The 16,043-nt window shown below is 42.6% G+C and overlaps 1 protein-coding gene across 1 annotated transcript; it reads left to right on the top strand.

The window, feature by feature from the left end:
* The first annotated feature begins 1,922 nt into the window (after positions 1 to 1,922).
* On the top strand, positions 1,923 to 7,868 carry kcns3a (potassium voltage-gated channel, delayed-rectifier, subfamily S, member 3a). The gene is made up of 2 exons (XM_036573528.1): positions 1,923 to 2,007; positions 5,942 to 7,868. Exon 2 carries the CDS (start codon positions 6,024 to 6,026, stop codon positions 7,524 to 7,526), a length of 1,503 nt encoding a protein of 500 aa, XP_036429421.1. The 5' UTR covers positions 1,923 to 2,007; positions 5,942 to 6,023; the 3' UTR covers positions 7,527 to 7,868.
* The last annotated feature ends 8,175 nt before the right edge of the window (positions 7,869 to 16,043 follow it).

Consider the following 16,043-nt stretch of genomic DNA (forward strand, 5'->3'; position numbering starts at 1 on the left):
GTTCACAGTGGTGGTGATAGGAACTTTGGGATTTTGATAGGAACTTTTAGGATTTTGGCCCATAGTCCCCACTTATGCTTTTCAGATTTTCCACTATTTTCCATCATCAACATTCCATATAAACTCAGAAGACTCGTGTAGGTTCACTGGTGGTTCTGGATAGTAAATAAAATGGCTATATTTGTGTTGTAGTCATGGCGACCCCTGGTTCCTCTCACCACCACTGTAAAGAAACCTGAACCATTTCACACCAAACCACTCTGAATGACTTTTTTTTAAAAAATAAACGTTTTAAAGTTTTAGAATGATGCAGAATTTTTGAAAAATGGGTGGAATTCTCCTTTAAGGGTTTAGTTATTAGCAGATGAGTTTAATCAGGTGTGTCAAATCAGGTTAAACAGTAACATGTACTGAACAACGCTGGGGAACGTTGGCTTATACAACACTGCCCTCTTGTGGCGATAGACATAAATGCACAGATGTGTAAGGTGATTGTGTATTAAAGTGTGCAGAACTGTGTTTGTGAGGATGTGTTAACTTATTTACACTTAGAAAATCAGCACGTGTTCAGTGGTCAGTAGTGGGCCGGTGATGGCACTTCGTCATAAAGTCAGTGAATAAATAACTGATTTAAACAATGCTCCCTGAAACAGCTCAGAAAATCATCAAAACCAAAAACGTGTCACTGGATCGGGGGGCGCAAACTTTTGCACGCGGCTGTACAACCGCAGCAAGTTTAAATGATAAAGTGTCTTTCTCATACAGCCGTGTGCAAAGGTTTGCGCCCCCCGTCCAGTGACATGTGGCAGTGCTGTATTTTATCGGTGTGTTAACGATGCGCGCACTGGATTCCAGTAAGTTCACTGCGTCACTGTCAGTGTTTATGTGGAGCTGATTGGCAGCAGAGGCGCCTCGCACTGCCTCCTGCGGCCTCTAGATGGCGCTGCTCCGCTTCATTCCAGTGAGACGGTGCTGAACTGCTGGAGCAGCTGCGTCTCTCACCTGAACCCAAAACTATCACACACACCTGCTGATCAGTGTGATTCAAATCTGACCCCCAAACACGCCCAGGTAAACACGGAGGGGCGGTTTGTCTGTCTGTCTGTCTGTCTGTTTGTTTGTTTGTTTGTTTATGTGTATGTGTGTGTGCGCTGATGAGCTGAAGTGTCCTGTGTGTGTGTTTTGTTTGTGTGTGTGTTGTGTATTGTGTATTGTGTGTGTGTGTGTGTGTGTGTGTGTGTGTGTGTGTTTGTATTGTGTGTTGTGTGTTTTGTTTGTGTCTGTGTTGTGTATTGTGTGTGTGTGTGTGTGTGTGTGTGTGTGTGTGACGCTGAGCGCCGCAGCGGGGAATTCTTCTCTTTCTCCTCCATTAAAAAGCCTTTATTAGCTCACTAATCCTTCAGCCGACTGACCTTCACTTCCTCTCTCTCTCTCTCTCTCTCTCTCTTTCTCACTCTTTCTCTCTCTCTCTCTCTCTCTTTCTCCACCCCCCCTCTCTCTCTCTTCCTCCCTCTCTCTCTTCTTCCCTCCCCCCTCTCTCTCTCTTCTTCCCTCCCTCCCTCTCTCTCTCCCTCCTGTCTTTCTTTTTTCTTTCTTTCTTTCTTTCTTTCTTTTTTTCTTTCTTTCTTTCCTATCATATTTGTGGATCGCCCTTTTTCTCATCTTGTTTGTTTGTAATTTTGTACTTAAAGTGTTCTCTCTCTCACTCTCTCTCTCTCTCTCTCTCTCTCTCTCACTCTCTCACTCTCTCTCTCTCTCTCTCTCTCTCTCTCTCCTCCTCATTGCTCTCTAGGGATGAAAAGCGCCAGAGGCGCGTCCCCGATGGCGAAGTGCGCGTTGACGCGCTGCCCCGGGCCAGTGACGCGCATGCGCACACGCAGCCCAGCGGCAGCACTGAGCACGCGGCGATCCAAACCGGGACCGGAGAGTGAAGCGGGAGTGGGGATGTGTCCTGTGGAGTGAGAGAGAGAGAGAGAGGGAGAGAGAGAAGTGGACGGAGACTGAAAGGTAAAAAAAACCTTTAATAATTCAGAGAAAAGCAGGTCTCACAGCTGATTTGGGCTCGTGCAGCTTTATGGAGTCAGTTAAAGCACTTTATCTCATCATTTCTGCTGCGGTCAGAGTGTAAAACCAGCGGTCAGTCTGTCTCAGGTGCGTCCGCTCAGCTCCAGCTGAGAGGACTGAGAGTGCAGGTTCTGAAGTTCTGGGTAAGAAAGCAGGACAGCAGGACCCAGAGGGCAGCTTGGGGCAGCTCAGGGCAGCTCGGGGCAGCGTGAAAATGCTGATGATGACCTGAAAAGCTTCTGATTTGCCTCACTGCAAGGATCGGTATCCTTTAGCAGCATTAGTTGTAGTTCTGATTGGAGAAAGTTCAGAGCGCTGCTGGTTTACGATGCGGCGGGAACGCAGGGGTGAAAGCTCAGCATCTGACTGAGGAGAAGATTTGAGGAAAGTTGGTGTTCTTGAGGGCAGAACAGGTGATTCTTCATCTTAGGAGTGATTTAACTGTAAGAAGTGTAGACTAGTCTTATAATTATTCTCATGGTGTGGTATATAAATGTAATTACACAATTATTACTTACTTACAAACTGAATTTCACTGACATTCTGCGCTGAATGCACTTCTGACCTTTTCCATTTCGCTGCTGTTAGAACAAAACCTTGTATCTTCATTTTTGATGATTTTCAGTTTTTGACAGAATCTGAAAACGCCTGTTGCTCTTTACGTTGTGTGTAAATTTCATGGTGAATGGACCCAAAAGAAACAGCCCAGAATGACTTGGGAAAAGTCTGGTTCCATTGACTTACATTAAAAGTAAAGTAGATTTTTTCCTTCTCCTGTAAAGTTACTATTTTGGAGATATGAGCTTTTGTTCTGACAGCAGTGATATATTTCAGTGTCATAAACTGGAAGAAATGTAAAGGAATTTTTTTGTATTTCAACAAAACAAGACTGTCTACACTGTTAGAAATTAAGGATCTGTGCAGATATAGTTTTTGTTCATCGAGGTACAAACAGTGTAAATGTTCCCTCAAAGCTCCAACAGTGGTTTTAAGGTCTGATTGTGAACCTTAAATAAGTTTTTCCTGGTGAAAAGTTCGTATTTGTATCTTTTCATAACCGAATGTTTTAAACAGAACAGTAAAATAAAGTCCTGGAGGCGAGACGGGGTGTGTGGAGTCAGTACAGCTTAGAACATATCATTTCAGTGGATTATGGTTCAGTTATGTTCCCTGACTAAAGGTACTGAGATGGACCCTGAGAGTCCCACCTCAGTGACAGGAGGGGCACTGACCCAGTGACAGTTCAGTACCTTTATTTCTGAGAGTGTGCACAACAAAAACTTTCCATCAAATTCACATCATAATAAAATATCTCCTCTCCTGCTTACAGACGTGGCTTGAAAGTTTAGGATCTGCACTTTCCACACAATTTCTCCACTTGTTTTAATGAGCGACGAGTCAGAAGTAATTTGTGTAAATGTACAGCGCTCATTACGAGCGTCAGTAACTGTGGCTTCTAAAGATTAAGGCCAGGCATGTTTTTCCAGTCGTATTACATTAATTCCAACTTGTGTATAACTCATAATACCTTGCACACCAACAAGAACTCACTCCACTAATCACTGTTGTCTCTGGTCAATATCCGTTAGCAGCATTAGTTATAGTTCTGATTAGAGGACTTTTACAGTGCTGCTGGTTTATGATGCGGCGGGAACGCAGGAGTGAAAGCTCAGCATCCGACTGAAGAGAAGATTTGAGGAAAGTTTGTGTTCTTGAGGGCAGAACAGGTGATTCTTCAGCTTAGGAGTGATTTAACTGTAAGAAGTCTAGACAGGTCTTCTAATTATTCTTATGGTGTGGTATACATATGTAATTACATAATTATTACTTAGTTACAAACTGAATTTGATTGACATTCTGCACTGAATGCACTTCTGACCTTTTCCACTTGTTTCAATGTCATAAACTGGCAACAGTGTAAAGGGTTTGTTTTGTATTTCAACAGAACAAAAAACATCCCATCAAATTCAAACCATAATAAAATATCTCCTCTCCTACTCAAAGAAAGGGATTAAAAGTTTAGAATCTGCACTTTCATGACTTCTAAATGTCTTTACACGCTAGGCATGTTTTTTTTGGACGTATTACCTTAATTCCAACTCGTGTATAACTCATGATATCTTGCACACCAGCATGAACTCACTCCACCAGTCAGTGACTGTGTTTACACTTAATAATCTGATAACTGCAGAAAATCAGATTTTGTCAGTAATCTGATCAATGTGTTTACATGCACTTGTGTAATCAGATAATGGGGAAACTCCAGGTCTACATGAGTCGGGCAGTAATCAGATTTCTATTTTGCAACCAGCCAATAAAGTCACAGAAGAAGACGAGACGCAAACATAACTTAAACTCAACTTCGCTCCACTTTACCTGAAAATATAAACATACATCATCTAGAAGATGAAGAATATTTAAATCCTTCATTTTGTTAAGCATGTATTTGGTTTCAGCGTCACTCCAAAAGTGTTTTGCTGCATCTCTCGGCGACGCTGCTCGCTTATTTCCGGTACCGCCGTCTGTTTTCGCACATGCTCAGACTGAGAAATCTGAAAGAAATCAGAGTAAGAGTTTACAGCACTGAGAAATCTGATTACTGAGCTAAAATCCAGTCTCTTTATCTGATTTCTTAATCGGATTTCTAGACCGTACTCTGATCTAAGAAATCTGACTGTGCTGTTTCCCATTTGAATAATCAGATAAATGCAAAAATCTGATTATGATCCGATTATTAAGTGCATGTATACACACTCACTGTTGTCTCTGGTGTTCGCATGCTGAGATTATTAAAAGGTTCATGCCGGGCCGACAGGACATGATTTTTTGTCTGATTCTAAGCCCGATTTGCTCCTTGCTTCAAATTTTCACAATCTGAAGTGATTTTCCAGGTCGGGAGCTCAATCAGAAGCGACTGATGGCGCGCATGATCTGGTAGTGTGAGAGGAGAAACAAGTGAATCTTTAGCCCTCTGATCTGACTTTGAAGTGATCAGAGACCCTCCGATATTATCAAACATGCTTGATATTTATGACTCAAAATGCTCACGGGTCCTGCAGTGTGAGACGGTCAGAGATGAACTCATCCAGTGATTCAAACAACAGCCAATCAGAGAGCTAGAAGAGCGGTGAAAAAGAAGTGATGCGCTTGAACAGCGGAGAGAAGAGCTGCGAGTAAAACACAGGCAGATAAGAGCCGATATCATGTTTATAATGTTGTAGTGTGATATCAGCGCTTCTCAGCCCCATTTCAATCCCCAGTTTGCACTTTTGCTCCACATTAAAGCACAAAAAGGTCCAGTAAGTTTAGCTCTGTGTGTGTCATGTGATCTGAGGAGATCTGGGAGTTTGAGTTCTTATTCGTAGCCGAATCTTTTTGCCTTGTTGTCTAGTCTGAGCGCCTCACGACAAAAAGACAAGAAATTCTGTGACAAACTGATGTTGAGTTTCTCCATTTTAGAAATCAGTTACGATTTTAAAAGCTGTGTGATGAATACCTTACTTTGTGTGCTGCTTCGTCATGTGTGGCCTAGGACCTCCAAAAGAAAGTCAGACTGAGTTATGGGCATCTGTGCTATTGATGTAAGCACTCATTAAGTTTCAGCTCCTGAATGAGGCAGTGAAACTTTCCGTTTCCTTTCACTTTTCCAAAATGGCAAGTAGCCCATCCTGCGTCACTGTTTGCAAAAGATGTCTTGCAAGACATTCTGCCTGCTTGTTTGTTTATTCCAACAGCACAAACAACACAACAAAATTCAAAATAAAAAAAGATGCATCCAAAAAAAACAATAATGTCTTAATATTTCACATTTTCCTGTCATTTCCTGAGTAACAGCCTTTAAGCTTGGCCAGCTCCTCATTCTGTTTCTGTGTTACAGGTGATGGGTCGTTAGCTGTGAATGCCACTCTGCTTGTTGGCATTGCCCCTCACTCCTGTCCCTCCGAACCCAGGCGCCCACCATGGTGTACGGTCAGATCCTGCACCGCCGTGGCCCAGACGACAGCTTCATCAACCTGAACGTGGGCGGCTATAAGCAGAAGGTGGCTCGGGTGGTGCTGCAGCGTTTCCCGCACACGCGCCTCGGCAAGCTGCTTTGCTGCCACTCGGAGGCGGCCATCCTGGAGCTGTGTGATGACTACAGTGCTGTGGAACGCGAGTACTACTTTGACCGAAACCCTCGTTTCTTCTGCTACGTGCTGAACTTCTACCACACGGGGAAGATCCACCTGATGGAGGAGCTGTGCGTGTTCAGCTTCAGCCAGGAGCTGGAGTACTGGGGCATCAAGGAGCTGCACCTTGACTCCTGCTGCAGCAACAAGTTCCAGGAGCAGAAGGAGAACGCTGGAGACCGGGACTGGAATGAGGATGAGCCTCAAAACCACCTTCATGAGAGTTTTGACTCATCCATGGAAGAGCTGTCAGCTCTGGACAAGGACCTGGAGAAATTCGAGGGCACCTGGTGTTCGGAGAAACGCAAGCAGCTGTGGCTGCGCCTGGAAAATCCGGCATACTCGCGATCAGCCAAGGTGTTGGCTGTAGTTTCCTTGAGTGTGGTGCTGATTAGCATCGTGGCAATGTGTGTTCACAGCATGCCTGAGTTCCACAAGGTTGATGCCAATGAGAAACCAGTGGAGGACCCGGTGCTGAACATTTTCGAGACCATTTGCATCATCTGGTTCACTTTCGAGTTCATCATACGGTTAGCCGTCACGCCTTGCTTGCGCAAATTCCTAAGCAACACCCTCAACATCATTGACTTTGTCTCCATTGTCCCGTTCTATGCCACTTTGGCGTTTGATAAAGTGGACCCTGAAGAGAGTGAAGAGTTGGAAAATGTGGGGAAGGTGGTCCAGATCCTTCGGCTCATGCGAATCTTCAGGATCTTGAAGTTGGCACGCCATTCCGTTGGCCTTCGATCCCTCGGTGCCACCCTCCGACACAGCTATCACGAGGTTGGACTCCTCCTCCTCTTCCTCTCTGTTGGAATATCCATCTTTTCCGTGCTCATCTATTTCGTGGAAAAAGAGGAGGACGAGTCCGAGCTCCAGACCATCCCTGTAGGATGGTGGTGGGCCACCATCAGCATGACCACGGTTGGGTACGGGGACACATATCCCATCACACTTGCTGGGAAACTCATCGGCACCCTTTGCATCATCTGCGGCCTGCTGGTGGTGGCTCTACCCATCACCATCATCTTCAACAAATTCTCTAAGTACTACCAGAGACAGAAGGCTCTTGTTGAGTCGGACCAGTTCGGATTTGAAGGGAAAGGGCCTATCCCTGGGATACCTTTCTTCAACATGAAGGACTTGTATGCCCAAGGGGTTAACTCTCTCCTGGCCAGTCTGTCTTCCAGGAGCAGTGTGGCGAGTGGAGGGGATGCCACAGATGCCTCCAGCATTCAGGACATTGAGACTGTCTGCCCAGCAGGTCTCGCCGAGACTGGAGAGGAGACATGAATTAAGGGAATAGTTTGGTGAGAAATCAAATTGACACAGTTTCCAGATTTCCACAAATGTAGTCAGGCAAGACATGTTTGGTGTCCAAAGTTTGATTCTTTGGTTTTGCACTGGAGCAATGAGGCTAATTAACTTGCTGGCGTTGTCCACACGCTTGCATCACACACTTACATCAAACTGTGTAAAATTATTAAGCAATCACCAATAAACTTGCTTATGTGATTTCTGTCACTGAATGACATAATGCAGTCTATAAAAACATGTAAAGGTACGCTGTGAAGCTAAAAACATTAGCAGCCATCTTGAAGCCTGAACGTCGTCTATACTTTGTCCAGACTGCATCAAAAGTAGAGCGATCAAATGGTTAAAATTCTGACAAAATAAGCTTCAACAGACTGTATTTATTACCGTCACTAATTCAGTTACATTATTTTCATTAGAACCTAAACATGAAAATCACTTGATTTCCAGAGTGAACGCAGTTTCCAGTGAGAGCAACAGTGGCTCCATGTTCCGACCAATGAGTGTAAATATCATATATGCCATCATTGGGCCTCACTCACCAACTGTTTGAAGAAATTGTTTCTTATGTGGGATTTGTTCTTAGAACAGAATCTACACACACTCAAGAGCACGAAGGTGCAAACAGTTCTGCAGTTGAAGAACATGCCATGAATCTGACGTAGACTTTTCTTACCATCTCAGAAACTGTCAGAAACTGTCACTGGGGCAGAACCCCTCTTGGGGTGGTTCCCTCAAGGGTCCATCTCAGTACCTTTAGTCAGGCAACATAACTGAACCATAATCCACTGAAATGACATGTTCTAAGCTGTACTGACTCCACACACCCCGTCTCGTCTCCAGGCTTTTATTTTACTGTTCTGTTTTAAAACATTCGGTTATGAAAAGGTACAAATACGAACTTTTCACCTGGAGAAACTTATTTAAGGTTCACAATCAGACCTTAAAACCACTGTAGAACCTTTGAGGGCACATTTACACTGTTTGTACCTGCACAGAATCTTTATTTCTAACAGTAAAGAAACCGTTCTCAAAAACAAACTTAAGAAAAAACTTAGGAACATGTTGCTGAATGAGGCCCATTGAGCATGTGGATTCTTGTTACAGTGGAGGCTATCGAGGAGGACTGGGGCTTCTTTCCACTGTTGCTTTTGTTAGTTTGCTGCTCATTCACAGTTCTCTGTGAGCGCTGTCCAGTGTAGTCCACTGATGGTGCCTCGTATCTCCAAAACGGTAACTTTACAGGAGAAGGAAAAAACCTACTCTACTTTTAATGTAAGTCAATGGAACCAGAATTTTTCCAGGTCATTTTGGGCCGTTTATCTTTGTCCATTCATCTTGAAATTTCCACAAAATGTAAAGGGCAACAGGCATTTTTAAATGATGTCAAAAATGGAAAAACGTTTTCTTCCGACAACAGCGATATTTTTTATGCTTATGTAAGCCACCTTTGCATGAAAAAGCACGCTGGTGGTACGAGACTACTTGGACAGGCTTGGCTGTTGTTATAGCGCCCCCTGCTGTAAAGCTCAGAATGCAGCATGCACTTGTGTTACATTATGAAATGCGTTATGACACATTTTTGAATGCAACTACGCGTGAAACCCCGTCTGCATAGCTCAAACCGTCTGCGTTCCCATCCTTGCATGAAGTATGTTTCAGGCCTTAGACATGCAGTTTGCACAATGCTAAGTAGGAAATATACTTACTGCATTACTACTAACTATTATGATAGCTGCTTTAGCCTCAGAGCTCCAGTGCAAAACTAAAGCAAGCTTCAGAGGCCATACATGTCTCGGCTGATCAACTACATTTGCGGTGAGTGGGGAAACTGCTCACATTAGATTTTTCGCTGAACTATTCCTTCAGACCCTGAACGTTCACTGAGCAATCACAACCACGTGTAGAATCTGCTCACGCTCTTCCGAGAGACTGCAGGACGCAACGCTGGGCCTGTGCTGATGGAGCGAGTTGTGAAACTTGAAGCTGGGTGTCGTACTCATGCCAGGAAACCTCTCAGCTGGGGTTGTTCCTCACAGGAGTGGAGGAAACGGTGGCCTGATGAAATGAAAAACGGGAATGACTTGAGAAAAACTCAATAGACAACAAATGGCACTTTTCTGGCTTTTGTTCTCAGGGTGAAAAGCAACTGACCCATGTCTGTCTTCCTGCCCCTCTGCTGTGGTGCAGCAACTCAAAGGACGCTTGCTTTAATTCACAGTTTGGCGCATTTGAGGGGAATTCCACCAATCTTTCAACATTTCTGCATGATTAAATCATTAAGATGTGGAGTGGTGATGCAAAATGCTCTGTATTAGAGTCAGAACTGTGCATAGTGGTGGTGATAGGAACCAGACGTCCACCTCTAAAAGCTCCATGACTGAAAGTTATTGCATGAAATGTTTCTGAATGACTGAGATGGTAGTAAGGTAGCTTTTGGACATATTTTTTTCATGGCCATTAATGGTGGAGGGGTACATGAAGGGCATTGTGAGGCAAAATAGTCCCTAAAGAAAACATTTTTTTTTCAGATTTTCCTCTATTTTTCAAATAAAATGTCTATATTTGTGTTGTAGTCATGACCACCCCTGGTTCCTATCACCACCAACATAAAGAAATCTGAACCATTTCACACTAAACCACTCCGTAAATCTCACTGTTTGAAAAATGGGTGGAATTCCCTTTCAAACGTCGGCGTCCAGCACTAAGGCTGACCCGTCAAATACGTCTAACCTGCTAGTCTGGACAAATTAAATAAAACTGAATGACGTGTCCACGACCTAAACGGACAACTGCTCATCTAATTAAAGTCAAAGTGATTTTCCCAGAACTGGGAAAAGAGAGATGCTTGAATATTTCATAGCAACTGACAGCATTCATACTTGTTTGACTTGAAGATGGCATGTTAGTGCATACCTCCCTCCCTTTAATCTGCCCGTTGGAAAGCCGCAAGAAAGTGTGCATGCATATTTCAGAAGCAGAGGGGCCGAGGGAGGAGGAGAGGAGGAGGAGGAGGAGGAGGAGGAGGAGGTATTGATGTAATAAAGTGTTGATGGAGAGCACCTCTGGATAACAGCCGTTCATTATGAAATCATTGCATTGACCCGCGATGAGACATTGATGAGGTAACTGGTTGCTTTTATTGTGTTTTCTATGCAGAACCTCCTGCATCTAGAAAAATGCATGAAAAAATGATCTTCAAAGGTACTTGTGACATTCAAGAGCGGTCAGTTAACCCTCAACAAAACATGGGCCAAAAGTTTTATTACACACCTATAACCTAAGAATAGCTCCATTAGTTTACACTGAACTCCCTGTACACGCTTGTGAGATGGTTCTTCAGGGGTTCTTTAGGGTTCAATATAGAACCATGAACACTCAATGAACGCTTTGCATGACTAAAGGCTTCTTTGCATCATGAAATGCTTCTTCAGACTGATGGAGAATGTGCTGTAGATGGTTCTACAGAGAACCATTTTGTTTACCAAAGAACCCTTGAAGAACCATTTCATGATGCAAAGAAGGCTTTAATCATGCAAAGTGTTCTTTGAGTGTTCATGGTTCTATATTGAACCCTTTTGGTTCTTCAAGGGTTCTTGAATAAACAAAATGGCTCTATATAGAACCATGAACACCACAAAAAAACCCTTGCATAATAAAGGCTTCTTTGCATCAAATCATTTGAAATTGTTCTTCAGATTGAAGGAGGATGTGCTGTAGATGGTTCTACGTAGAACCTATTTGAAAAGGGGTCTTCTATTGTTACGTCTTGCTTGATATAGTAACAATATTAGAACCCTTTTTGGTGCAATACAGAACCCTTTTCAATTAGGTTCTATAGAACCATCTACAGCTCATTCTCCATCAGTCTGAAGAACCATTTCATGATGCAAAGAACCCTTTAAAACGTCCAAAGAGTTTTTTGGGATTCCCTGGTTCTATGTAGAAACATTTTCTTTACTAAAGAACCCTTGAAGAACCATCTTTTTTACGAATGTATGCTTTTGCATTCTACAAACCAAGACACACAGCAATAATAGCACCAAAAGGGTTCTGCTATTGTTACAATATCAAGCTTGTTACAATAGAGAACCCCTTTTTGGTGCTACGTACCATTTCCACAACACATTCTCCATCAATCTGAAGAACAATTTCACAATGCAGAGAACGCTTTAATCATGCAAAGGGTTCTTTGAGTGTTCATGGTACTATATAGAACCATTTTCTTTACTAAAGAACCCTTGAAGAACCTTCATTTTTAAGTGTGTAGTTATTGAATAATAAGCCTTTGTATGAAATAAGCCCAGGTTGTTAAGGGTTTAATGGAGTAGTTTGGTGAATAATTGAATTTATGCCATTTTTCTGTTGGATAAAAATACAGACAAAATTCAGGCGCCGTCTTGCTGGTGTACAGTTAGAGACTGTAGCCCATCTGTTGAAGCACTGATCAATTTCTGACCACAGAGCCACTTTTAGGCAGGATATCTTTGGTGGTGGACCACCCTCAGCCTAGCGGTGACACTGACATTGTAAAAGACCCCGTCAGTGCGCCTTTATACACTCAAATATTTACCAACACTTTACTTGAATGGTGTCTACATAACACATTCATAACATCTTACATAAATACTTCGTAACATGTTCATGAATGTTTAAATCAACACTCATAAAGCTTAAATGTTTAACATTTGGACCGACATTAATGTGGACTACTATATAATTACTATGTAATTTGAGAGCCATTTATCAAAATAAAAGTTCTAATTTTTTATTTTATTTTGGAAAACTATATTATTTTCAGTAAAATGCCTCTAGACAGCCAAAATAAAAATGACCTCGCTTTACCCCTATGGTCATTAAGTGCTTTGACACTTAGGCACACCACCATAGTGAGATTCAGAAGAATGATTGTTCCTGGCATATTTAAAAGTAATTTATGGCCCATTTAGTAAAGTGAACAGAAAAGCAACAAATGCTTAAGAAAAAACAGATAATTAACAAGAAGTTGAAAGTATAGGTCAGGGGTTGGGAACCCAGATGTTAAGAGTCATTTTGTCCTTTCAGCAAAAATCAAACCACCTTGGGAGCCACAACATTTTTTGTCCATTTTACCATCTTGGCTGTAAATATGTCCCAGTATGTGCTGATGTACTAGTATCGGCTAAGAAATATAATATAAATGAAAACTCAGACTCACTTTGCTCTGCTTTAAGCTGTAGCTCAGCTATAGCTGCTTTTCTCGCATCTCCAGCAGGAAACTTTTCCTCAAAAGTAGAACAGTTTCTTGTAAAATGTCTCTCGACGTTCCACTTTTTCGAGGCTGAAGTCGCTTCTCATTCTCCAGCTTCTTGTTTGAATTTCCCCGTTCCACCTTAAATGGTGCCTGAGGCACCAGAATGTAACTGCTGCACCATTTAAGGTGAAACGGGAAAATTCGAACGAGAAGCTGGAGAATGAGAAACTGACAACAGCTTCATGACTTTTTAGTGTTCGTCAGTTTCTTTTTGCAGATTAAACGTATCAGGAAACCAGCTGGAGAGTTTTTAAATGCCAATAAGTCAATTTGTCTCCAAATGACCAATGTTCATCTTAAATCTGTCTCTTTGCCGTTTTGTTAGCTACTAGCTAGGAGAGATTGTTGTCAGTGTTGCTATGGTGACCAGCAGTCTGCACTGATCTTCAGGGTTAAAGGGTGAATTAGCAGTTCTACATTAACTCCAGAGTTTAAGACCATTTATTGTTAAACTGTGTTGAACGATCAGCAGAGCTTTATTTTACTGTAAAGGAGGATTATTTTATTTTTACCTACTAATCTAATTCTGTGGAGCCACAACAGGGCAGGAAAAGAGCCGCATGTTGCCGAGCCCTTGGTATAGGTGAAGTGTGCCTATTCATTATTATGTTATGAAGTGTTTGTGTAAGACGTTAAAGCTGTTCTGATTTAAAAAGTTGCAGCTATTTAATTTAGAAATGTATGCGATCAATGTGGGTGGCACGGTGGCGCAGAGGGTAGCACTGTCGCCTCACAGCAAGAATGGCCTTGGTTCGATTCCCGGCCGGGCGACAGGGGTCCTTTCTGTGTGGAGTTTGCCTGTTCTCCCCGTGTCTGCGTAGGTTTCCTCCCACGGTCCAAAAACATGCAGTCAGGCTGATTGGACATGCTAAATTGCCCCTAGGTGTGAATGTGTATGTCTGTCTGCCCTGCGATGGACTGGCGACCTGTCCAGGGTGTATCCTGCCTTCCGCCCAGTGACAGCTGGGATCGGCTCCAGCACCCCACCGCGACCCAAAAGGATAAGTGGTTTAGATGATGGATGGATGGATGCGATCAATGTACCCTTTTTAATATAAGGTTGGATGGTTGCACCACCTGACATTTTTAGACTTTGGGAAGTCTAAAGTGTTGCCAAAAGTATGCAATATAGTCCCATAAGCTTCAGTTCACACAATGCTAATTAGTTTCCCCTCTTACCCCAAATGTATTTGATCAGCCAAGACATGTTTGATTCTCTAGTTTTAGCACTGGAGATATGAAGCTAATGCAGCTAACAAGTAATAGAAGCTTATATTCCACCAATTAGCATGTTGCTCCCTGTCTATACTTGCCTCAAACTGTGTGGAGTTGTTATGTAATATCTGAATAGCATACTGACGTCTTTAAAAATGGACATCCGAGACGCAAGCATGAGAACTTAATGACACTCAGGCAGATGAATGTCACTTTGCAGTGTAACTGAATTCTTCGAGTCCATTCAGCGCAATAAAGCAGAAAGATCACTGTCAAATAATGCTCTCACGCAATTTAGACCTTTTGGGGCCTAATGCATGGGTCAGTGCTTAGATAAGTGAGTCTAATGCCAGGATGCTGTTTGGTTTCTTTCAGATGGTTTTATGCTTTCTAGTCTGGTGCCAAATGCGATGGAGATGGATGAGAAACGCAGGCGCACATTCTTAACGTCTTATATTTGCTTCCTATGTATTATGTAGCGTTATTTGATAATATCGGACCCCTTTGAAACACATGATATTGTTTCATGGCTTCAGCCTAGTCAGGCAGTTAGAATAACCTCTTTATTTCTATTTGATTTAAGAACGGCTATAAAGTAAAGAGAGTTTGCGAAGGCAAACAACAAGGCAATATGAAACACGCCTTGTGATTACGGCTCTAAAACCTATAATATGAGTCCAGTAGGAGTAACAGTAGCCGTCTGCTGTGGTGGCTTGATTCGTCCCATTAGGCTAATGCACTCAGCCCTGATTTGATTCCCTTCCCTCTTTATGGAGGGAGGAATATTTTTCTCGTAGATTGAGATGTGCATCCTGGCTCGATTAGCACAGGGAAAGGGGGCCAAGCACCATGAGCTGCCGTCGGGCTTGAGGTAATGGCGCGTTGGCAAGTGTGTCACTTCAAAACTGGATGGTGTGTGGAGCAGCGGGGAGGGGGTGGCGGCCATAGATCACTGTGTCGCACTCTGTGTCCACTTGGCTTTTATAGCTGATGTTTAAACGCTGTCCATGACAACCTGTCTCATTTGGTCTGTTAGGAGAGCCTGATGTGATATCAGACGTAGGCCTATTCTTGCGTATGCATAGGAAAGGTTATACCCACCGACAAAAGTAGGTTGCATAGGTTAAAAACAGTGGCAAACTGAAGCTACTACCTCTTAAATCCTGAATTTTGTCTGTAATTTTGTCTTTTTTATAGACTACAGTATGTCCTGCAGTGGAGAGCTTTAGCCGAGCCCTAGCCTTAACCTGCACACAGCCACCTCTCTCAAGTTTTGTCCAAAGCCCACCTGACCTGACCCACATCATCAAGTTTTGAGTCCTAAACTGACCCAAACTCAACACCCATATGCAAAGAAAATATACTTCCATATGTATTTCCAGCGTCCAGTTTGTAATATATTACTGGTAACACTTTACTGTAGATTGCTGTTCATAAGCCTACATAAGCTTGTCGTGACAACTGACATAACCCTACATACATGTCTATAAATGCTTATTCCAATAGGTGTTATCTGACATAAAGGCTGCTTAAGCTAACTCTGATCAAAAGTGACAAATGTACTCTTTATAGCAAATGTGCCTATTGGAATAAGCATTTAGCTTATGATAAGCTTATGTAAGTATGACATAGCCTTATGAACGGTACCATACAGTAAAGTGTTGCCACATTACCATGTATGTTTGATGTATCTGTAAATATGAAAAACTGACACTATTACATACATTTTTTTCTACATATATACATATATTCCAATATATTAATATATACATTATATGGACAAAAGTATTGGGACACCTACACATTATATCTACAGGAGCTTTTATGAATCCCATTCTAAATCCATAAGCATTAATATGGAGATGGTCCTCCTTTGCCGCTGTAACAGCTTTCTACAAGATTTTGGACTTTTGGTCCATTCATCCAGAAAAGCATTTGCGTGGTCAGACCCTAACGAGAGGGCCTGGCTCACAATCTCCATTCTAGTT

The sequence above is a fragment of the Colossoma macropomum genome, unplaced genomic scaffold (assembly GCF_904425465.1).
Source record: "Colossoma macropomum unplaced genomic scaffold, Colossoma_macropomum, whole genome shotgun sequence".
Lineage (NCBI taxonomy): Eukaryota > Metazoa > Chordata > Actinopteri > Characiformes > Serrasalmidae > Colossoma > Colossoma macropomum.